General features: G+C 35.0%; 1 protein-coding gene across 12 annotated transcripts in view; it reads right to left on the reverse strand.

The window, feature by feature from the left end:
- The window catches only part of ZNF148 (zinc finger protein 148), a 146,331-nt gene that overhangs the window by 32,869 nt on the left and 88,814 nt on the right, over positions 1 to 24,648 (reverse strand). For all 12 annotated transcript variants that reach the window (XM_061410850.1, XM_061410902.1, XM_061410819.1 and 9 more), the window contains 2 exons: positions 16,744 to 16,867; positions 15,435 to 15,518 (listed from right to left, as the gene is read on the reverse strand). In XM_061410850.1, the coding sequence (XP_061266834.1) occupies positions 15,435 to 15,518; positions 16,744 to 16,867 (208 nt within the window). The remainder of the gene's footprint in view (positions 1 to 15,434; positions 15,519 to 16,743; positions 16,868 to 24,648) is intronic.

Here is a 24,648-nt window from a genome sequence, read left to right on the forward strand (position 1 = left end):
AGTCCTGGGTGTTCTTTGGAAGGAATGATGCTGAAGCTGAAACTCCAGTACTTTGGCCACTTCATGCCAAGAGTTGACTCAATGGAAAAGACCCTGATGCTGGAAGGGATTGGGGGCAAGAGGAGAAGGGGACGACAGAGGATGAGATGGGTGGATGGCATCACCGACTCGATGGATGTAAGTTTGAGTGAACTCCGGGAGTTGGTAATGGACAGGGAGGCCTGGCGTGCTGCGATTCATGGGGTCGCAAAGAGTCGGACACTACTGAACGACTGAACCGAACCGAACTATGAGAAAGAGTATGAAGGTTCCTCAAAAAATTAAAATTAGAACTACAATATGACCCAGAAATTCTACTACTGGCTTTTTCCAAAGGAAAGGAAAACACTAATATTTTTAAAAAATATATGCAACCCTACGTTCACTGCAGCATTAATCATAATAGCCAAAACAGTGAACTAACCTAAGTGCCCATCCATAGCTTACTGTTAAAAGAAGATTCCTAGACAGATACACTGGAGTATCACTTAGCCATTAAAAAAAAACCCTGCCAGAGTGAAATATGTCAGAGAAAGACAAATACTATATGATTTCACTTATACGTGGAATCTAAGAAACAGAAGAAATGAACATAGTCAACAGAAACAGTCATAAACACAATGAAAAAACAGGTGGCTGCCAGAGGGTGGCAGAGGTGGAGAGTGAATTTAAAAGGTGAGGAAAATGAACAGGTACAAACTTCCAGTTACAAAATAAATGAGTCATAGGGATGAAATGTATATGTGTGTAATCAATACTAATGTAGTATCTTTGTATGCCAATGAAAGTGGTTAAAAGTCAACCTTTCAGTCATAAATATTAGGGATATAGGGGTACAACACGATTAATATAATTAACACTGCTATATGTTATACAAGAAAGTTGCTAGGAGAGTAAATGCTAAAAGTTCTCATCACAAGGAAAAACTTTTTCCTTTTATTTTGTATCTATATGAGATGACAGATGCTCACTAAACACTGTCGTCATCATTTCCTGATGTATGTAGGTCAAATCATTATGGTGTACATCTTAAACTTATACAGTATTACATGTCAATCTCAATTATACCCTGATGGAAGTAAAAGATCAATCTACTGAACTCTATAAATATAATTACGTGAAAAATAATAAATTTCCCACCAAAGCTGTAATTCAGCAAAGCGAGTACAGGAGAGCACAAGAGGTTTGAGCATAAGCAAAAGAGTGATTTAAAAAAACGATGACAGGATTTACACTGTGTAAAAAAAGTAATGAAGATATGAGGCAAACTAGGGATAGTAAAAAGGAGGTAGAATGACTGGACTGTAGAAGCTGTGTATTAATTGCTCAGCCATGCCCGACAGGGATTGAACTTGGGTCTCCTGTATTGAAGGCAGATTGTTTACTGTCTGAGCCACAGAAGCCCCACTGTAGGAGCTAGTGGAGACAAAGAAATTGTTGAAACTGAAATACTAGAAGGCATTAGCAGGAAGTAATGCTTCGAAAATGAGAAACTGAAATCATGAGGAGACTGAGGTTTAGTATCTAACGGTCTAAAACATGACTAACAGTCATGAAGAATGAATGACAAGATGGCCAACAAAGCAGAAGCCTAAGAATGAGCAGGACAGTCAAGGAGTAAACTTTGACAGAGATCAGGAAATTTACTCTAAAAGGGCAAATGGTAAATGTATTAAGCTTTGTGAGCAGAAAGGTAAAATCAAGAACAGTGTATACATACTCATATAACAAGAGGGCAAAAAAAGTCCACATATTTTACTGCTGAAATTCAAAACAGAATGATGATGATGACAGAATGTAATTTTTCATCATGCAGATGTACTAATGAGAAGACTGGAAACTTTTTTTATATGAGAGGGTTGCATTTTGCTGAATTGGGATTCAAAGTTAGTACTCCCTGTCATCAAAGTCAATTGCAAGTGTTTATTTGCTAATGCTAATTTGCAATGAAACTTAACAAGCATTCTTTGAAATTGTCTTGTCACAAAGATAGGCACTGATATCCATGAAAACGTAATTTCAAGAATTATTCAACACTTGGAAGAGATATACAGAATTCTATTAGATTCTTTTCTTAATTATTTGTCTTTTCAGCATACTATTACATCATAGATTATTTCCAACTGAAGATTAGGTAGAGTTACAATTTAATTAGTTTTGAAATATGGAAATTTCCTTTGCATTTGTAACAAGGTCCAAAAACTGATCAGAGTGTAGCTTGAACTTGGAAAATATCTGCCCCATACTTGTGTGGGAAAGGAGATTGCACTTCCTGTAATTTGTAACAACATTTAAAGTATATAAAGCAGCATTTTGTGAGTCAACATTAACAGCTGTCAAAATGACTTTACCACAGTAGAAGCTTCACTGTAAGTACTGTTTTCCCCTTGTAGGTTGAATTTTCACATCTTTAGCGAAACCTAATTTTCCAAAGTCATTCTTCAATATTCAAATAATAGTGGTAGAGAGTGGTTGTTCTCACCCTGCCCCCACAAAAAGAATCTAACCTTGGCCCTACATGCAAACACTTCCAATAAAACTTTACCAATTTTAAGATATTAAATAGTTGTACAGTAGAAGAGTCAGCATATTCAGTTTCTATTTACAAAACTTCCACCAGAAGTCCACCAGAGCAAATGAAGTTTGCTGTTGATCTAGCTCAATGACACATAATATATTCAAATATTTTTCACTAGAAAGTCTGATCATATAATGCAATGAACAGCCATAAGCTTTAAATGCTATACATTTTCTCAAGTTTTGTAAATTAGGCCAGCTGAACTTCTTTCTGCTCCACACTTATTTCTCCCACCATTAGTTGTAACAACAGGTGCAGTTCACACTGCACTTATATTGAAATATGTTTTCTCAGGTACTTTTTAAAAAAAGCTTTGAAATTTAATTTACATACCATGCAATTCAGCCAAATGTATATAATTCCATTTAAAAAATATTCTTGACTATGTTGTTCCAGAGAGGCTACTACTTTAGTCGTTTGAAATCTGGCATTGTCTCCTTGAATAAATAACAACTAAGTAGTACTGGAAACATCTGTCAACTTATCAAGAGTCAAGGAAATCACGTGAAATTATCTGCCTTGACTACTGACACTGCTTCATGCAAGATTTTATTTAAAAACCAAGCTTCCACAATAAAAGCTTAAAAAGTCTTGCTCCTTTAGTTCCTTCCATTTAAATTGTTATTAAACTTCATCTATATTTATTCTTCCTTTAAAATGTCTTTCAAAGTTATTTCATTAGACTTCTACCGTCCTGCTGTATTAATGTTTTGTTCGTTAGTTCAGACTCTCATCATCTGCTACAGTAACATAATGGGATTACTAACATATCTCATTACAAAAGCAATTTTTTAATTTAAGGAAAAAAAGAAAGACTGGAATTTGTTTCAGAAGTTACTTTTCTGCAGTGGAAAAAATTTCAATAGCTAATTAATTCATCTAAAACCCAAGCACTGCAAGAGATAGCTGGAATAACAGGCAAGTTTGGTCTTGGGAATACAAAATGAAGCAGGGCAAAGGCTAACAGAGTTTTGCCAAGAGAACTCACTGCTCATAGCAAACACCCTCTTCTAACAACACAAGAGACAACTCTACACATGGACATCACCACGTGGTCAATACCGAAATCAGATTGATTATATTCTTTGCAGCCGAAGATGGAGAAGTTCTGCACAGGCAGCAAAATCAAGACTGGAGCTGACTGTGGCTCAGATCATGAACTCCTTATTGCAAAATTCAGACTTAAATTGAAGAAAGCAGAGAATATCACCACCAGACCATTCAGGTATGACCTAAATCAAATCCCTTATGATTATACAGTAGAAGTGACATAGAGATTCAAGGGATTAGATCTAATATATAGAGTGCCTGAAAAACTATGGACGAGGTTCGTAACACTGTACAGGAGGTAGTGATCAAAACCATCCCCAAGAAAAAGAAATGCAAAAAGGCAAAATGGTTGTCTGACGAGGCTTACAAACAGTTGAGAAAAGAAGAGAAACAAAAGGCAAAGGAGAAAAGGAAAGATATACCCATCTGAATGCAGAGTTTCAAAGAATAGCAAGGAGAGGTAAGAAAGCCTTCCTCAGTGATCAATGCAAAGAAATGGAAGAAAACAATAGAATGGGAAAGACCAGAGATCTCTTCAAGGATATTAGAGATACCAAGGGAACATTTCATGCAAAGATGGGTTCAAAGTACGGAAACAGTATGGACCTAACAGAGGAGAAGAAGATATTAAGAAGAGGTGGCAAGAATACATAGAAGAACTATACAAAAAAGATCTTCATGAGCCAGATAACTGCAATGGTGTGATCACTCACCTAGAGCCAGACATCCTGGAGTGCAAAGTCAAGTGGGCCTTAGGAAGCATCACTATGAACAAAGCTAGTGGAGGTGATGGAATTCCAGGTGAGCTTTTTCAAATCCTAAAAGATGATGCTGTGAAAGTGCTGCACTCAGCATGCCAGCAAATTTGGAAAACTCAGCAGTGGCCATAGAACTGGAAAAGGTCAGTTTTCATTCCAATCCCAAAGAAAGGCAATGCCAAAGAATGCTCAAAGTACAGCACAATTGCACTCATCTCACATGCAGTAAAGTAATGCTCAAAATTCTCCAAGCTAGGCTTCAACAGCTCATGAACTTCCAGATGTTCAAGCTGGATTTAGAAAAGGCAGAGGAGCAAGAGATCAAATGGCCAACATCCGCTGGATCATACAAAAAGCAAAAGAATTTCAGAAAAACATCTACTTCTGCTTTATTGACTACACTAAAGGCTTTGACTGTGTGGATCACAACAAACTGTGGGAAATTCTTCAAGAGATGAGAATACCAGACGACTTTATCTGCCTCCTGAGAAACCTGTATGGAAGTCAAGAAGCAGCAGTTAGAACCTGATATGGAACAACAGACTGGTTCCAAACTGGGAAAGGAGTACATCAAGGCTGCATATTGTCACCCTGCTTATTTAATTGCAGAGTACACCATGAGAAACGCTGCGTTGGAAGAAGCACAAGCTGGAATCAAGACTGCCAGGAGAAATATCAATAACCTGAGTTATACAGATGACACCACCCTTACGGCAGAAAGCAAAGAGGAACCAAAGAGCCTCTTGATGAAAGTGAAAGAGGAGAGTGAAAAGGTTGACTTAAAACTTAACATTCAAAAAACAAAGATTATAGCATCAGTTCCCATCACTTTATGGCAAACAGATGGGGAAACAATGGAAACTGACAGACTATATTCTTGGGCTCCAAAATCACTGCAGATGGCGACGGCAGCCATGAAATTAAAAGATGCTTGCTCCTTGGAGGAAAAGCTATGACAAACCTAGACAGGACATTAAAAAACAGAGACATTACTTTGTCAACAAAGGTCTGTACAGTCAAAACTATGGGGTTTCCAGTGGTCATGTATGGATGTGCGAGTTAACCATAAAGAAGGCGGAGTGGCAAAGAATTGCTGCTTTTGAACTGTGGTGTTACAGAAGACTCTTGAGAGTCCCTTGGCCTGCAAGGAGATCCAACCAGTCAATCCTAAAGGAAATCAGTGCTGACTATTCATTGCAAGGACTGAGGCTGAAGCTCCAATACTTTGGCCACCTGATGTGAAGAACTGACTCCATTGGAAAAGACCCTTATGCTGGGCAAGACTGAAGGCAGGAGGAGAAGGGGATGACAGACGATGAGATGGTAGGATGGCATCACCAACTCGATAGACATGAGTCTGAACGAGCTTCGGGAGATGGTGAAGGACAGGGAAGCCTAGCGTGCTGCAGTCCTAGGGATCCCAAAGAGTCGGAGACAACTGAGCAACTGAGTAACAACAATAAAACACTGCTAAGCAAATAAATCAGGACTATTAGAGAGCAGCAGTTTCAACTCTCAATTCATCACAGTTAATGACTTAATGCAAACTTTATACAAAATATTCAGGGACTTACTTACAGCTCAAGAACTGTCATCTAAAACATAAAACAATACAAATGCAATAGCTTAGAGACAGAAAATACCACATGAAATACAAGGGGAGAAAAGACCCCAAAAGATATTCTGCTAAGAGTTTTTGCTATTGTCCATCTCTTAGAGGCAATCTTTTTCTTTTTAATATCAAAAAAAGCCTAGGTAACATTACTGAGTCACTGAGCAAATTCTCCCACTAAATAATAATCTAGAACTCTCAGTGATTAAGCAGAACATTAAGCAATACTTTTGGTAGGTGATCACCACCACTCCACACAATAATCATTCTCTTCTCCACCCTTTCTTAGCTTTTCATCCCATTAACAGCAGCCCCTCAAGTGTCTCCTGACCAGTCCCTAATATTTAAGTCTATGGCTTCGACATAAGGAAAACTCTTGCATTTGTCACTGAACCCTAACATTTTAAAGTATCTTTCAGTTCCAGGTTCCATGAGTCTGTTGTCCTTTTTCCCCAATTCTCATATAAAAAATAAAACACCTTAAGAACAGGGATATTTTCTATAGGAATAAAGTTAGACCTTAAGACCCTCGAGTTTCAGCTGATCAGACTCCATGTCCCTCTCCTCTCTATCCAACTATAAAGAACTAAAAGCTAGATGAAGTAGGCAAGAATATATCCAACTGATTTTTAAGGATGAAGAGAGTATCTCAATTCTATAAGCACAACAAGCCTATATAGAACACCATGTCATTCAAAGAAGGGCAATAAATATCCTGCTCTTTTTGTGTTGATAATAATTTTTTCACAGCTGCATTTGTCTTTTTAATTTTTAAATAAATAATGTACAATCTGATCAATTCCCTAAGGTAATTGAGACCTGAATGAATACATTTTCTGGAATAATTTAGAAAACACACTGAAAGCATTAATTCTTTAAATATCTTTAGAAAGTAAAAGTCAAAATAGTTAATGAAATGTAGGTAAAGAAGAATCAATTAGGCCTTGTAAAAGAATTTACAGAGGGATGAAAATATACCAGGACAGGTTGGGGGGTCATTAAGCTTAATTTGTCTATCAGCTTTTTAACGTAGCCAAGTAGTAAATAAAGAGTAAGAAGTACTTCTATCAACAACTAATAAAGCAAACAGTATAAAGGCAGCCCTGGGAGAAGCTGGATGTATCAGTAAGTAACTACCTAGTACTACATTAGGATGTCAGTCCTATGACTCCATTTTTCATAACAGCATCATCTCCCTAAAGATCTATAGAAGAGCAAAACAAATTACAAAATATGCAGAAGCTATTATTATTATTATTATCAAGGCACTTTCATACAGTTCAGACGGGGGCTGAAAATGATGAGACTTTAGGCATTGTTTTAAAAAATAGAGACTCTTTGGATCAACAACTAAAGATCTTAAAAGTATCCAGAAAAATTAAAAACGAATGACCTTGATAAGCAAATTTAGATTGCCCTAAATATTTTAAACCCAATTTCTTTGCGATGACTGAGTCCATATCAAATACTACACTTTGTCAGTCACTCTTTCACCAAAAGGGCCAAATAAAAAATATAATACTAAAATATACGAATTTTAAGCCTAAATGTCATTCAGTCAGTGAAATTAAAAACTTTATCAACAAATTTTTAACAACAAATGTGTTGTCAGCCTATCCAGACATCTGAAACTTAATAAATTCAAGATTTGAAAGTCATGAATGCAGTCATCTAACATCTACCCAACTGGGTTCTCAAACAATAAGCAGTTGTCCAAAAGGCAGTTTCAAAACTGGAGAATCCTGAAGGTCTTCAGGTGTTGAAGTAATTAAGTATTCTTCCAAAAGAATATGATGTCAAAGAATTTGTAAAACATCGGATCCAGACTCAACAGTCTTAAAGCTTCATCTTCTACAGAATGCAAAATAATGTGAAGAACAGGGAGGAGGCAGAGAAAAAGCCATATTAAGGAAAGGCAAATCAACAAGAGAAAGAGTAGAGAAACTTATCTTGTTCTAGACTAACCACATTGAAAATGGTTAAAAAAGAAAAAGCAAAACATCAAAAATGAGGAACTGCTGTCAGAAGTAACAAAATTAGAAAGTTCTATGTGTGAAGCTAAATTCTGGGGGTCCTTTTTCAGCCCTTTTTCTAAAAATTAGCTCATCCTAAACTGCTCAAAGAAAAAGAGGCTCTAAAGCCCAGCAAAATTAATTTTCTTTGTTTCATAGTAATATTCAGTGGTCTCCAAATTTTGCCTACTTCTCATAAACCTGGTGAAAATTGAAGTTATATTATATTTCATGAAGCTTAACAATGTTGTTTTATATGTTTAAAATGATTTTTTAATACTAAAACTAAACCTGATTAATAAATGTGCACATTATCTAAGCTATAATTTCTAATATTAGTTATACATAGTTAACAAAAAAGTAACACACATCAAATGTCTAGTTTTCTTCACAAAACAATAACGTTCCTCCAACATGGCAGTTAAATGCACTGCTTTTTTATAATGCTTACAGGATAAATTTGACACCCCTCTGCTTGGCATCCAAGCTTAACAACATAATTCTAAAATCACGCTTTCTAGTCTACCCCTCTCTGCTCTACTCAGAATGGCCCTTTACATGTTGTTCGTCTTGCCTTTGTTCTTACTCCTACATCCATAGACTTTTCTCATTCAGACATACCCAACTGCCTTGCTGCAAGTTGTAAGGCCAGGCCCAGGAATGGCTCTTCTCCTTCCTGAACAAAATAAAAACCTCCATGTTTGAAACCAAAGTTTTTGTGAACTAAAAATCTTCCTGGTGCTTGCTTTACTCTTTCAATAGCATAGCAGTTAAGAGCAAGAACTCTTAAGACTGAACTGTATGTCATTAACTGAACTATTTATACACTGGGTTAGATTTCTTAATCATCTTAACCTATATTTCCTTATCTGTTTTTTAAAAAAAGGAATAGTACCCTCTTCACAGAACTGCTCTGATGATTAAAGCAAGATAATTTATGTACTGTGTTTAATACAGTGTTTGGCAGAAAATAGGTATTCAATAAATCTGACAGTATTATTAGGTTTATAATGGTGACTTTTAGGAATTTCTAGCATTTTAACTATCTTAAAGTACCTCCTTCTCCTGGTTCTTCTAAACTAGTAAATCTGACACACTACTTCTCCTGTTACCCACCATCTGCAATGATCCTAGTGGCTTCTTGTCTGCGTGATTTCTGACGTGCTGTTCTGTGTTTCCAAATTATCTGTGTATCTGCCTACCAATCCTTCCCCAAAGATTCCCAACTTCAGTACATCCTAGATTTTTCTTCCCCAGTCCTAGAACCATCATGCTTCTGCTTCATAGTTCCTGTGATGACACTTGACTCACATGTCACACATGAACTAAATCTAACTCAGGGGGCCAACCAATCTAAACCCTCATTGGTCTATTTTAACCGAATTCCTAAAGGACATGTGGTCTCTGCTATTTGCATGCCTGTGTGCTAAGTTGCTTCAGTCGTGTCTGACTCTGTGCGACCCCAGGCTCCTCTGTCCATGATCTTCTCCAGGCAAGAATACTGGAGTGGGCTGCCATGACCTCCTCCAGGGGATCTTCCCGACCCAGGGATCAAACCTGCTTCTCTTACGTCTCCTGCATTGGCAGGCGGGTACTATTTGTAGCATATGTCAAATTGTGAGTCATGTGATTCACATGTTCATCCATTCAATAATTACACATAAATAAGAATGAGACTATTTCAAGAGATTCCCAATTTGTTAAACTAGAAACCTATCAAAACAAATGGTAGACATTTTTCTTTTAACTACAGACACTATAAACTGACATGGATTTGAGGGGAAGAACACTCACACACACAAAATGCATATAACTAACTGAAAACAATCCAACTTTCATTATAAATCCTCTGATTCTTTTTATTTCAGTTCTAAGGTATGTTTAAATGGAGTTAACTTTCTGGATGACTTCTCCTATCCCCCCAAAACAAAATACTTGAAAAAACTTATGGTATACTTTTTATACATACATGCATATGTGCATGTGTATGATTTTTTTATATTCTGAGATATTTTGTTAAATAAACAGTCTTAAAACTTTTATGTTTTACATTATCATATTGTTTAATATGGATTATTAACAGTTTTGCAAAGAAAAAAAAATCTGGCTTCTGAAAACTGTTAGACCAGAGAATGTCAGTAACAGCAATCTGTACTTCCCTGCTTAATCTTTCTTGGCAAGCTCTGTCTGCACCAGTGCTGTCTGGCTTCAGCAAGCACAATGCCAGGAGCTCACACTGTATGCAACCTTTTCAGTACCCCAAACAGTATTCAGTTCCTTCTTTGCCACAAATAACGAGTTTAACTAGGTCTATAACATTTTCTTTTTATAAACTTCTCTATTATGCTAATAAACAGTAATTTAAGGCTTCAAAATAATGAGAGGTAAATTAATTTTTGTCAATAATTGAACCATACTGAAGGAAATACAAAGTGTTGAACAAACTTAGTCAAGGGTGAATCAACACGCTCTCTGACTCCACCTCACTAGCCCAACTGGTTTTAAAAATAATAATAATAATAATAATAATATTGTCATTCAGCTATTTAACATAGTTGTGAATAAAAGTCACAGTCAAGAGGGAAAGAAGATCAATGCATGTTTTCAGATATTACGAATGCCAACTTAGAAGACTGATTTTCTAGTGCTTCTTGCTACATTTTCATCTATAGAACTGCATACATTCAAGATCTAAAGCCTTAAAAAAGAATTTTGTGAGAAAAGAAACCTAATAAATATGTATAATTCTAAATGATTTGGTTTATTTTCAAAATCCCTTTTATTTTGGGAAGAAAATCACTTTATAAAAACTTACCCAAATATAGAAATTATTTTATAACATTTTTACTAATAAAATAAAAAACATTATGAAAATTGCCACAACTATAGAAAATAGCCATAATTTGCTATAATAGTCAGAATATTAGAGTAAGTATTCTGTGGCTTACTACTTGAAGGAATTAAGAAAATTAATGTAAAATTAAAGTTCTTTACTCTTCAAACCCCCCAGACCCTACTCATGGCAATAAGATGGAATTTCCTTAGGCTAAAACGGTGACAAAGTGATGAGAGAAAGAACACATGCATTAGAAAATGCAAAGGAAAAAGCACCTTAGATACAGGCATCTGATCACAAGGTAAATCCTCCAGTGATGAATATTTACCTTTGGTGTATACCTTACCAGTAATTCTGACCCTAGCCAAAACAATCATTAGGATTATTATCTTCAGCCTTGGCTTCAAATCCTCACCTTATCTCCCATATCCACAAAATCTATAATACACTCCCAAAAGATATAAATCTCCCATGACTGCCAAAATTAGCAGTCCCAAGGATATCTGACTTTTGACAGTTTCAGTGCCTTAGGCTAAAAGAACAGAGCTTTAATCAAATGTTCAGGGATCAGCGTTGGTATTTTACCCTAGTTATTTCATAGGCCAGTTCAAATTTAGCAAACAATCAAGTAATAATAACCTGTCCAGGCTGAGTTTAAATTTTTTCAGTTTGAAAACCAAATCAAGCTAGGTTTCTGGGTTTTAAAAGCCACAGAAGATTTCTTAATTGGTAACAAGCACAGACAAGCAGGTACTGATTTTTAACCATCTTGTAAATGGAACAGACATAGGCTCAGAGGCTGGGAGACTTGAGGTGATAGTATAAAGAGGATGAGGGAGGCTATAAGGAAAACAAAGCTTGTAAGAACTGGTAGTTCTTCTCACCACACAACCTTTAAGGTTCAGGAGATAGGTGACATTACTTTCTTGACAATTAAAAAATGGATAAACAATATATGCAAAAGCTTTTTTACTGCTAATTATTTTCAATGCATTCTTCTAAATAAAGACCTACAGAGAAAGTCTTGACATTGGCAAACTTTAGGCACAATCCCCTCCAAAAATAAAAGTCCTTTAAAAGATGAAATAAAGAACTCTAAGAACAAAATAATAAATGATGGAGAATATCTATGTTGTTTTATACATGTATTTCCAGCTCAGTACAGCTTATAAGTAACCTGGTAACAGGACAAAAATATCTTACTATCTTCAGAAATGGTGTACATAAAAAGAATCAAGAACAATGAAATTAAGGAAAATTTATTTCCTTTATATCAGTTCCACTTGGGGGGTGAGGGGTGGTAATAATGAACAAAACTGCATTTCTCTTCAAAAGAAATTTCTCTGTTAAAGAACCAAAGTGACTGGTTTGACTGGTTCCACTCAATTTCCTGTCATCTCTGTACCTTGGAATGCTTCCCAGGTGGCTCAGATGGTAAAGTGTCTGCCTGCAATGTGAGAGACAAGGGTTCGATCCCTGGGTTGGGAAGATCTCCTGGAAAAGGAAATGGCAACCCACTCCAGTACTCTTGCCTGGAAAATTTCATGGACGAAAAGAGCCTGGTAGGCTACAGTCCACGGGGTCACAGAGAGTCGGACATGATTGAGCGACTTCACTTCTTTTTTGTACCTTGAGAACTCCGGCCTTTGCTTCCACCCCTTTTAGGTGTTACTAAACACAAAGGAAGGCTAAGCCATAACTGGCTTAGTGGCAGAGCAAGAAAATTCCCAAAGGCCAAACAACATCATTCTGCTTCTGGTCATTCTTCACAATTAGTGATTTTACATGTGTGCTCTGGAATTGCAGAAACCTGAGCTATAATCCTGGCTCTACCATATACTAGATTATATAAATTTAGGAAAGCTTCTTAACTTCTGTGCGCATCCTACTGCTTCTTCATCTAAAAAAACGGGAATGGTAATAATAGCATCTCCCTTTCAAGATTAGTATAAAGACTAAATGAGACATTTAACAAACATTTAGCTCAATGTCGAGTCTTAGTAAATTTTCAATAAACATGAACTATCCAACATAACCTGTTGAAATTCAAGACAGCCCAAGGCCCAGCACAATTATTTTTCCAAACTGGTTATCACTAAATTGTAACCAGCACTGTAAAAAAGAACTGGCTACTAGAACAGAATAGAAAATAATAGGGTGCAATAAGGGTTGGTAATGTTTTGAAAATCTTTTTTTCAGACTCAAACACATTCTCTCAACTGAGCCTCCCAGTTTTTCTTTATTGCCTTCACTATGTAGTCTTCAAAAGCAGCATATCTGGCTCTTCTTCAGGGTATAACAGTATTTTGTACAAAACTCTACAACACTTACTACAGTGGGCTTTACATGTGTATCTCTCACATTAGAATGTAAATTCCAACATTGCTATCAGAGTAACGCAAATCAAAATTACAATGAGGTATTGCCTTACACTCATCAAAATAGCCATCATAAAAAAATCTACAAACAATAAATGCTGGAGAGGGTGTGGAGAAAAGAGAACCCTCCTACACTGCTGGTGGGAATGTAAATGGGTATTGCCACTATGGACAACAGTATGGAGCTTCCTTTAAAAACAGAACTACCATATGACCCAACAATCCCACTCCTAGAGAAAAACCATACTTTTCACTGCAGCCCTATTTACAAGAGTCAGAACATGGAAGCAATACTAAATGTCCACCAACAGAAGAATGGATAAAGATGTGGCACATATAGACAATGGGATATTACTCAGCCATAAAAAAGAACAAAATAATGTCATTTGCAGCAACATGAATAGACCTAGAGATTATCATACTGAGTGAAACCAGATAAAAAGACAAATATCATAATGAACTTATTTACAAAACAGGAGTCACAGATGTAGAAAACAATCTTATGGTTAACAGGGGACAAGGGAGGGCAAGGATAAATTGGGAGACTGGGAAAGACATAAACATACTATTATATATAAAATACATAGCTAATAACAATCTACTGTATAGCACAGGGAACTCTACTCAATACTTGGTAATAGCCTATAATGGGAAAAGAATCTATAAAAACAGTGGATGTATGTATACGCATAGCTGATTCACTTTGCTGTACACTTTGAAACTAACACAAAATGGTAAATCAACTATACTCTAGTGGCAATTAAAAAAAGAATGCAAACTCCATGGAAGCTACCTTTTATTATCCTCTATTTCTAGTATCTGAAAAACACTGCCAGCTCAATAAATGTTTGTTGAATGAATCATTAAATCATTAAAATCTAATAGGCATTAAAAACATATAAAAATACTTAACTGTTTTCATTTATCATTATCTGATTGGGTTTTATTATTGTGTAAAATTTTAATTTAGCCATGTAAGTCACACACACACAAACACACATACAAAATCAATAAAGCTGTTCTTCCTCCCAAGTGCCTTGTATACTTCCTTCCATCTGGAAATGGTGAATAATGTTTATTTAAGAAACTGAAATGAGTGGTGTGCATAATGATCTTTGAAAAGTAGAACATCAAAGCATAAAAATGTGCTGCACAGGGAACCAGCCACATTCATGTTTGTTAGGGGCAAACAGAGTTAAGGAAAGTTACTAGGCAGAAAAGCTTGCTGCTTCTCCATGATACACTGTCCAAGGACCCCCTTTCACAGGGACTGCAGGTTCCATGAGAACACAACTAAGTAACAACACTGGGCAGGCGGCTGCTTGACTACTTCATACGGAGGTATACGAGGAACTTCAGTATTTTCAATACTTAAATATTAGCACTATCATTTTTCAATTCTACTTAAACGTAAGAACAAAAGTTATATAAATTTACCAACTCTTTCACTCCATCACAAAAAGGCAAAATGCTGGAAATAAATTATAAAGAAACACTTTTCATTGTGCTTACAGATGTCAAAAGCTGACAATATACTAAGTTTAGGTCACATATAAAATTTGGCTTTACATTTGTTAAAAAAAAAAAGAATAAATGCAAATAAACATTTGCTCTAAAATGAGGCTCAACTTTTAAAAGTAGGGGTTCTTTTATAGTACTCTTCCAAAATATTTGTTTCTAAATCCTTAACAACCTGAATGAAAAATTGGAAGTTTCCAATTTATAAGATTATAACTCTCTTGAGATAGTAAGCTGTATACATGAAATAAGGGTGGGGGGAGTGTTATTGCTATTTAAGACTCAGGCATTTTGCTTCCTCCCCCCTAATTATCGCAAATGATCATTTTACCTACTCTAAACCTGTTAAACATCTACGGAAACAACTATTTCACAAAAACTTCCTTCCTTCCTTCCTTCCTTCCCTTTGTCACTTTAAACATATCTTAAGTTATTATGAAACTTTACTTCAAAGCAAATTGTTAGGCTAAAACAGTAAGCCAAGTCTTAACAGTTAACATTGATTTACTGAAGAAAGAAAAAAAGATGAGCTATGATAAATACTCTTAAACAAAATTACCAAAGAGGCAACAAGTTGTTGCTACTTATTAAAAATTCTTCCCTATATTTGAAATGGTAATTTTAACAACCCTAGTAAGGGTGGCAACACTCACCAGTATGAATCTTCTCATGTCTCTGTAGCAGGTACTTCTGTATGAAACGCATGTCACATTGACTACATTGAAATGGTTTTTCACCTTAAAATAATTTCACATCCACAAATTAGTTACTGAATAAAACACAGTTTAGAGTTAACTATTTCTGAGGAAAGAGAAATCTTAGAAGCCCAAATTCTGAAAAATTGCAAATTACGCATACAAAGGTTTTATACTATTAATAGAATTTTATTTCCTCTCAATCTCCCCCCCACCAAGATTTAAAAATTCACATTCTCACAACCACACAAAAATGAGACTGAATGATTCATATCCTTCAAGGGAAAAAAAAAAGTAAATAAATAAAACAATTTACAATAGAATTTAAAACTCATGAGGCTAGAAAGGCCTCCACAGGTTACCAAGCGTCTTAAACAGCTTTTCTTTCTCTGTGGAGGAAGATCCACCTACCTTTTTCTCCCTGGCTAACCACCACTTTATGCCTTTTCACTTTTTTCTCTAGAACCTTCAAAATTTTCTAAACATCCTCTTTAAAAAAATAATAATCCTGTCTCTTCAAATATTCCTTCTCTGTTGGAGCCTTTCCTTTCATAGTCCAACCTATGTCTCATATTCTTCACCACCCATTTGTCCTTTAACCCTTATACTCTGCTTTAAGATACTAATGATCTCCTTGCTGTTTATTCTAGTGATCTGTTCTCAGTTCTCTCTCTCGCTCTTGCTCTCTCTCGCTCTCCTCTCAGAAGGTTGTGCAGTTATTGATCATACCCTCCTTGGAATTCTCTCCTCTTTTGGTTTCTGGGTGTGTTTCACCAGTTCACCAAATCTACCTTATTATTTATTACTTTGTCTCCTTCTCCACCCTTTAACTCAACTTATATGTCTAGTAATATTTCCCCAAAGATCTGTGATCAGTCTTTTGCTCTGATCTCCACAAATTTATGGTCTAACTTTTGATTTATATTTGATTCCAAATTCACATTTCAAATTCCATCTGGACATCTTATACAGAAAAATAAATGTTGACCAGCTTTTAATAGTTCATTCTTTCACTGTTTCTCTGGTTAAAAAGAATACATTAAGCCAAATAAAGTGTTCAACTAAGCTAATTAATTTTGCACATCCATGCTAATTGTTTTCTCATTTAAAGTTTTTCTTGGTTTCCTTGTGACATCCTGGCCTATGAAATCTGATTTGAAATGCCAGGTTAACTACAGTCTTAGGAATGAATGACATTTACAAGAAGATGAAAATAGCAAAGATAATAATTTTAATGGCTATAAGCCCACTTTAATTCAAGAAATACCTGTATGAATGAAGACATGTCTCTGTAAGTGATAGTTCGTTCTAAAGGCAGCATTGCAGTGCTCACAAACGTGAGATTTAGGGGTTTTCAAACCAAGTGATCCATCCTCATTTATTGTAAGGATCTGGTTTAAAAAAAAAAAAAAAGGCAAAACAAAAGAAAGAAAATTTTAAAATGTAATACTAATTATAAAAAAGATAATGCCTTTTAATGCAAACAGTGGTCACCAGAGATTATGAAGTATTTTTTTCCTAGATAATCTTGAGAGGGCTATTGGAATAATTTTATCATTATTTGAAGAAAGTAAAATGTGACTCAGAGTGGGTAAAAATTACTTATAAAGCCTTGGAAGCTGGTTAAGTAAAATTTCAGCATTGTGTACTCTCCTCTCCAAAGCTGATGTCTAATAGAGTCCCTAAGTGTTCTCTGTTAGGATGAGTATAGCTTTATTTTCAATTTTAAAATATCACATATGCAGTACAAGTCTTATATTCTAGACATGGTATAAATATCAATCAGATAGGAATGGTTAAATAAATCATGAAAAATGAATACAACTTAATATTACATGGTTGTGAAATAAAATGAGAAAGCTCTTTATATACTTATATAGAAAGAGCTCCAGGATTTATTCTTAAGTTAAAAAAAAAAAAAGCAGGGTTTAGAATCTAGGATATAATTTTGTTAAGTTTGAATATAAGATAATACATACAGCAATATATATTTGTTTGCATATGCATAAAAGCTATTTGAGAAGGATGTACATAAATGTATATAACTTTGGTTGTCATGGCTGAGGAACTTGGCAGAAGATATGGTAAGAGAGAGACTTTACACTAAACATACTTTAAAGTATTTTTCTGAACCATATAAATGCTTACCTATTACATTTTCCTTTTTCTTTTTTTCTTAAAGAAATAAAAAGGAAAACTGTTTTTAAGTCATCCTAGCATACGATCTGGAGTCAGAATGGTTCTGTTAAGGACCTCTAAGATTATTCTAGGACTACCGAACTATGGTTAAGCATATTCCTTAATAAATTAGAGGGTTATGGGGGAAGGAAGGCAGGTGACAAAGACATCAACCTTATCTGCCTGTGCTTCTTGAGGCTGACAGTAACTTGGGCAAGGTCTAAACAATGCCAGAGAGAAGTTCACTTTTGGGGTTCATGTCTTCCAGTTTAACAACCATTTGCCCAACATGCAACATTTAAACTGCCTCTCTCACCAGCCACGTGGCAGAGTAAAAATAACAAATAATCCCTTTTTTCATTATTGAGGAGAGAAGAAAGATGACAAAACATGATGTGAACATAAGAAACAAAGAAAACTAGGAGGTAAGATCAGGAGGAATATGGCAAGGAAGAAGGAAACAGTAGTGGAGGTGGGAGCACAGAGAGTAGAAGCCGAGAAACGGCGTCACACACACAATACAGGAATCTAACAGGCATCTTAAGAAACACAGAGGCCTGTGGGAATCGACTAGGGCCTGTAGATACACAGCTATGACCCCCATCCCAAAACTCAGAGGGACTAGGTAAGGAAAAAGGGCTTTAGTTTTTTAAAAAATATTTTTTTAGTTTAAATTCAGGAACACATTTCAGACTATACTGTATGTAAATCAATGGTAATTATTATGCTAATTATACAGGGCATGTGGGTTCTGGGCAAACTGCCAAAGTGGTCAACAATGCTTCAAAGTCTATGCACCAAAGTCACAGAGGGAAACATTTGGCAGGAGAACGCAAGTGGGTGTCACAGCTTCCTGAAGAGTCAGTGAGAACGGAAAGTTTCATCTCTGGTCAGTCTAAAATTTTTTCAACCCCTCCAAGTCACAAAATAATATTCAAGTTAACACTGTGTAAAACAAACAAACAAACAAACAAAAAAACCAAAATCTTTTAAAACATGACTTAAAATATTCCTAACATAAAACCAGTAACAAAAAGATGTTAAACATTTTATACGAAACAATAAAAACAGGATAGCACCAGGTATTTTTTTCTCATATGTTGATAACAAATAAGATCCAAGTGCCAAAAAAAAAAAAAAATGGCAGCTCAATAGCTTTCTGTGGCATAGCACCTACACGGAAAAGCTCTGTAAGGGACAAATCTGGCCCAATTTACTTAATGTGAAACGGATATAATCCTTGACTGTACAAAGCCTTTTTATGAAGAGTTAAGGAGTTCTAGGTCATTGTTTTCTCACTGGAGGTAATACTGCCTTTCACTGTAGACTCCAAGCCTTAATTCAAGGTGGATTTTATGGATGAAAGAGCAAACACTTTCTTGTGAATAAGGAGACTGAAAAAAATCTAGCATATTTATAAGTTCAATGACAAAAAAATCAAATTGGTGGACATTTTACATTGAATTTTATATTATTTTCTTCTTTTCTTAGGCCAGAACACACATCTTTGTACAAAAGACACAGAAGAAAATTATCTTGCCACAGAAGAACACCACTGGCTCTTCTAACTTGTAATCTGTTTTCACGTATAACCGACAGATTTTGCCTGTTTTATTCACCACTATAACCCCAATACCCAATTGTACATAGTGAGACTCAGTGCCTATAGATAATGGCAACCTATTACCCACACCAAACATGCTCACAGCTTACCACTTCTATTCGTAAGTGTCTGCAAATTCACTAAGCAGCACCACAGAAAAAGGTGTGCAAAGAATGGGTATGTAAAGAACAAAGTTTCTTGGTGGAAGAGAAATGGCTCATTAACACAGGTAAAATTATCTTCCTTGGTATAGACTTGGTTTCTTTTCCTGCCCCCACCCTTTCCAGATCTTTTAGTAAAATGTGATCTACCAATTAAGTGTATTTGCCTTAGAGATTAGCCGTCTTACTTGCTAACAGTACCATAAAATGTTTTTTTCTTTTTCCTTCAGCATATGAACACTATTACAACTGAAGCATGTGAAATTTCCAAGTTTAAACCCTAAAGTGTCTGCAAGACAAGACATGATTTGTCTTGACTCCTGTCACTGCGACTTTTGGAAAAATATGGTAATTATAAAGATCAAGCAATTGGGCTTTATCAAGAGTAAAGAAATTGGTAATAGTCTAAACAATACTCTAAATATTTGATTGTTTTCTTAACCATTTCACAAGTTTAAAAACAGAATTTTTCAGCAAAATATTTCAATACCAAATGAATTCCTCAATCTGCTTTCTTAATTTCACAGTCCATTAGTAAATACATTTTTTGTTCTGAGACAAATCTGTTCCCTGCCAGCTATCCATATACATAGCAATTGCTATGTTAAATAATATACCAATTTTTAACCAACAAAGCACTAAACTCTGCCTATTCAATTCAGAGATTTTTGACTCTTCAAGGGTCACTGCCACCAATTAGCTAAAACCTGACAGCCCTCAGTGAGAAAGTTTTGTTCTCTTAAAAGGCAGACATGATTTCCCTCATTCTATACTGGAATTATTAAAGTATATTCTAAACTAATAAGTATAGGTTTTACCATACATTCTTAATCAATTGATTTATAAATCACCAAAATGCAAAACAATTTGGAAGAATAGTCTAAATTTCTCACCTATCACATTTTACTGCAACTGGAAAATAAGATCTTCTAAAATTCCCTTTACTCTCTAAACCCAACTAGAAATGGAACACCAGTGCAACCCCAAAGACATACAACAACAAAGTAGCCCACAGCAATACCTACCCTCAACATCTCTACCATCCTAGTAATCACTAACATTCCATCTTCACACTGTCCCTTTCTTTCATTCTCCCTGATTTTTACTGTCTCTCAGTACCTGGTTTTACTTATTACCAAATTTCATTTCTAAATGGCAAGTTTTTGCCAGTCCAAGAACATGAAATTTACTGTATCATAAGCTTGGTATATGTAACTCGTGTTCAGGAGAAATGACCCAGAGCTTTAGAAAAGGTCTTTTCTCTCAGATTTCCTAAATATCAGGCAAAGATGTATATGATGTTTTTTAAAAGAAAGATGTACATCCAAATATTTTTAAAATTTATAGTTTGGCTCTGTGGAAAAATTATATACCCAGAATTCAAAATTCCCTAGAGAAATTAGATAAATAAGTAAAATACTTATACTTTTCCAGTTTCTCTCTAAGTACTATTCCATACTTCCATCCCTAGTCTTACAATCAGTTATTTACCTTAAAGCTACTCCTTCAACAATCAAGTTAGCATGCAGGAGAGAGTCTGACAAATAGCTAGTATTTCTATTTCTTGCCTTTCAATTAAATTTTCCTCATTTTAGAATTTTTTTTTTTTTCCCAAAGAACTGAACCCAGTTCCTTTCTTCAGTACCCTATAAGAGATCCTGGCACATTAATAGGCATTCAAATTAACTGCTTAGAGAATGAAAAGGATATATATTTCAGAATAAGAAGTAGGTAACCAAAAAGCACTCTGCTCTAGCACTATTAAGGAGTTTGAAAAGACCTAAAAGATGTATATAATACTGGGTTAAGATAGTATTGTTACATCTTTACTGAAAGGATTCTTAAGAGTTTATCAATGTTAACTCAACAATCCTCATAAAACTCTTCTGTGGTGGAAAACATTCTCATTTAATTCACAAAACAAGTCAATAGCAAAGTCAGGTGGCAATACCTTATCCAGAAACTTTCAAAATCAAGACTTGAGATTCTCAAACTTAAATGTAAATTACAATTATCTTGGACTCTTTTTAGTACGAATGGAAACCCTCTTAGTAAGAATCTCTGGTAATGGGGCCTGAGTATTTATAACTGGAAAAGCCCTACAGATGATCTAATGCAGAGCCACGAGAACCACTGATATGAATGCACCGAGACTGAATTAAGTACACTAAGACTTTTCATACATTTCTAATAACTGTAGTTCTCTATAGTCCTAATCCACAAGGGGAAAAAAGAACACAGTGTCAACGGAAGGTGATGTTAAGTGGCCACAGATCTAGCAATGTAAAAATGAACAGTATGTCATTAAGAAACGAGAGGATGAAGCACTTATAAGCAATCAAAAAAAAAAACCAAAAACTTAAAACTGAAAAGCTTAGCAGTTAGGATTTCCTAGTGTGTGTGTGTTGGGTGTGGGGGTGGGGGGACCTAACATCTCAGTCCTCCCAGAGAGTTTCACTATGATACATATGATTTTTTTTAATGTTTACAACATGAACCCCAAACCATTAAAAGCTGAATTATGTTCAAATGTACTATGTTTAAAAGAAAACATTATATTAAAGATTTCTAACAAGGTGGTTGAAATAAAACTAAATTTAAACATTTAAAGGGGACAAGTTTTTATTATGTAGAAAATTCACTTTCATAAAACTTATTCCATGACAGTATCAAATTACTTGACCAAGATAACCCTCTTCTTTAGACATGCTACCGAATATATTCTGGCAATTTTCAAGTATCAAATCTACCTTAGGATGACTAAGCTTTGCCATATGATAAAGGATCAGAAAGCAATTATTGCTTAAAATTCATGGCAGCTAAAGATGACATAATATTGCAGTATTTCTCACCACAAAGCTTATATGGAAGGGAGCCAGGTCTATATGGCTATATAAGCTCCAATATTTTTACTAAAGTCTGCAAGGTAACTTCATCTATATTTCCTATGCAGATCCCCAATCTAACATGATATAATGGGGACACATACTCAAAATTTTCATAATGGCAAAAATTCAAGATTTGTGAAAAGTGTTGGTGGAGAGTAGAGTCCTCTAAGCATTGTTGTTGTGGTTGCCAAGTCATGTCCAACTCTTGCGACCCCGTGGACGATAGCCCACCAGGCTCTTCTGTCTATGGGATTATCCAGGGAAGAATACTGGCGTGGATTGCCATTTCCTTCCCCAGGGGATCTTCCTGACCCAGGGATCAAACCTGCATCTCCTGCAGTGGTTCCTGTGGTACAGGCAGATTCTTTATTGCTGAGCCACTGGGGAAGCCTCTAAGCATAATACACTACAATTATTTGAGAGACTTACAGTTGCTTTTAAGGAATTTAAAACAAGTAACACTGAATCCTAAGCAAGAGGTAAGCTTTTCCTTCTCTTCATACAAAAAGGGGAGAGTTACTTTAATGAAAAATCTGAAGTGTGAATTTTTAAACACAAGTTCAAAGCTGTGAGAATCCAGACACAAACCACTCATCTGGACACTGCAAGGCCAGGGTTAAAAACAGACAAACAACCATTCTCTCTCCTGTCACATGTAATAGGTCAGGACAATGTAAAAATTCTTGTTTTTGTTATTCTCACAGCCCTGTCTGCCATGTATTATCTGCAGTAATTTCACTGTCCTAAGAATGTCTAAAAAGACTGGCCAAAACATCTTCTTACATGCAATATACTCAAATTAGGCCAAATTTCTTTCATCCAGCAACAACATAAATATATATATATATATATATATATATATATATATAAAAAATTAAATAAATGACTTTAGGAGTATTATGATAATACATTATAAATTAGTTTATCTCAAATCAGATAAGCAAAAACTAAACTTAAACTCTGTAAAAATAAGATCTGTATTACTTAAGGACATAATTCCAAACACCCCTGAAGAAGATAATAACCTAAGATTTAGTCAGAATTTCAGAATTACAATCAAAAATAGTATCAGAAAAACATGGCTATAAAGTATCACGGAAAATGTACAACTTACATATGTTGTTTTTTTAAGACTTGAAATAACTGATTCACTTTTTTCCATAGCAGAAACTAACATAACATTGTAAACCAATTATACTCCAATAAGATAATAAAAATAAACCGATTATAGATACTCAAAATAAAAAGTTTTAAAGATTTGAAACAGATTTTGCAATGAACACAAGTAACATAACCACTATCATAATTTTAGAAATTAATATTTTCCTTAAACAACTTGATTTATTCATTAATGTAAATTTTTTAAAGCATCATATATCACTGAGAAAAACATTAACCCCAAGAAAAGAAAAGGAAGAAAGAAGCAGGGAGGAGGGAGATAAACGGATTGCACAAAACATGAAACATAAAATGTCAATAATTATGAAAAACACACAAGTTTTAGTATGACCAATAACCAAAGAAATTAAAATTTAAACTATAATGAGACATTCATCTTAAGTTACAAAAGAAGCAAAGTTTCATACTCAAGGTTATGAGAGGGTATGGACAGACATCTTAGGTCCACTTCAGGCAGGAATGTAACTAATAGGACATTGCTGGAAGGGGTAACATTATTAGGAAACTTCACTTATTTTGCTTGGTTGTTTATTTGCTTATTTTACTTATTTAATTTTTAAAGAAACCTTTTAAAAAGTTCACATCTTTTGATTTAGCAGTACATGAAAATGTATACACAAATATTTCAAGTGCAACATGATTTAAAATAAAGGCAAAGAGAAAACAACTTTCCAACAACATAGCAATCATTGAATATAATGTGACATATCAAAATAATACATATGCAGCTAATATTTGTAAAAACCTTTAATAACTTTAAAAATAGCTTACATACTCTAGTTACAAACAGGAAATTCAACGAACCTATACAAATTTGAAAATAGAAAAGGAATATGGCAGAAAACGGAAATACTTATCTCTAAGAATAAATGGGTTATTTTCATCTCTGTATTTTTCAAAAATTTTTGCAGTAACCATATTTATATATATCCCCAAAGCAGCATATTGGTAAATGTTTAACATTTTAAGGGGTTACAGAGTAGGGATGCTGATTTCCACGGTATAAATATTCTCACCGTGGCCAATTTCAAATTACCAACGGTTTCAGAGTCAGCTTGCCAAATTCCTGAAAACTTATTAATCAGCTCTGGCAAGCCAGTACAAACCGCAGCATACCACGTATCCAAAAGTGCACAAAATGCATAAATAATGATGATGACTTA

The sequence above is a fragment of the Bos javanicus genome, chromosome 1 (assembly GCF_032452875.1).
Source record: "Bos javanicus breed banteng chromosome 1, ARS-OSU_banteng_1.0, whole genome shotgun sequence".
Taxonomy (NCBI): domain Eukaryota; kingdom Metazoa; phylum Chordata; class Mammalia; order Artiodactyla; family Bovidae; genus Bos; species Bos javanicus.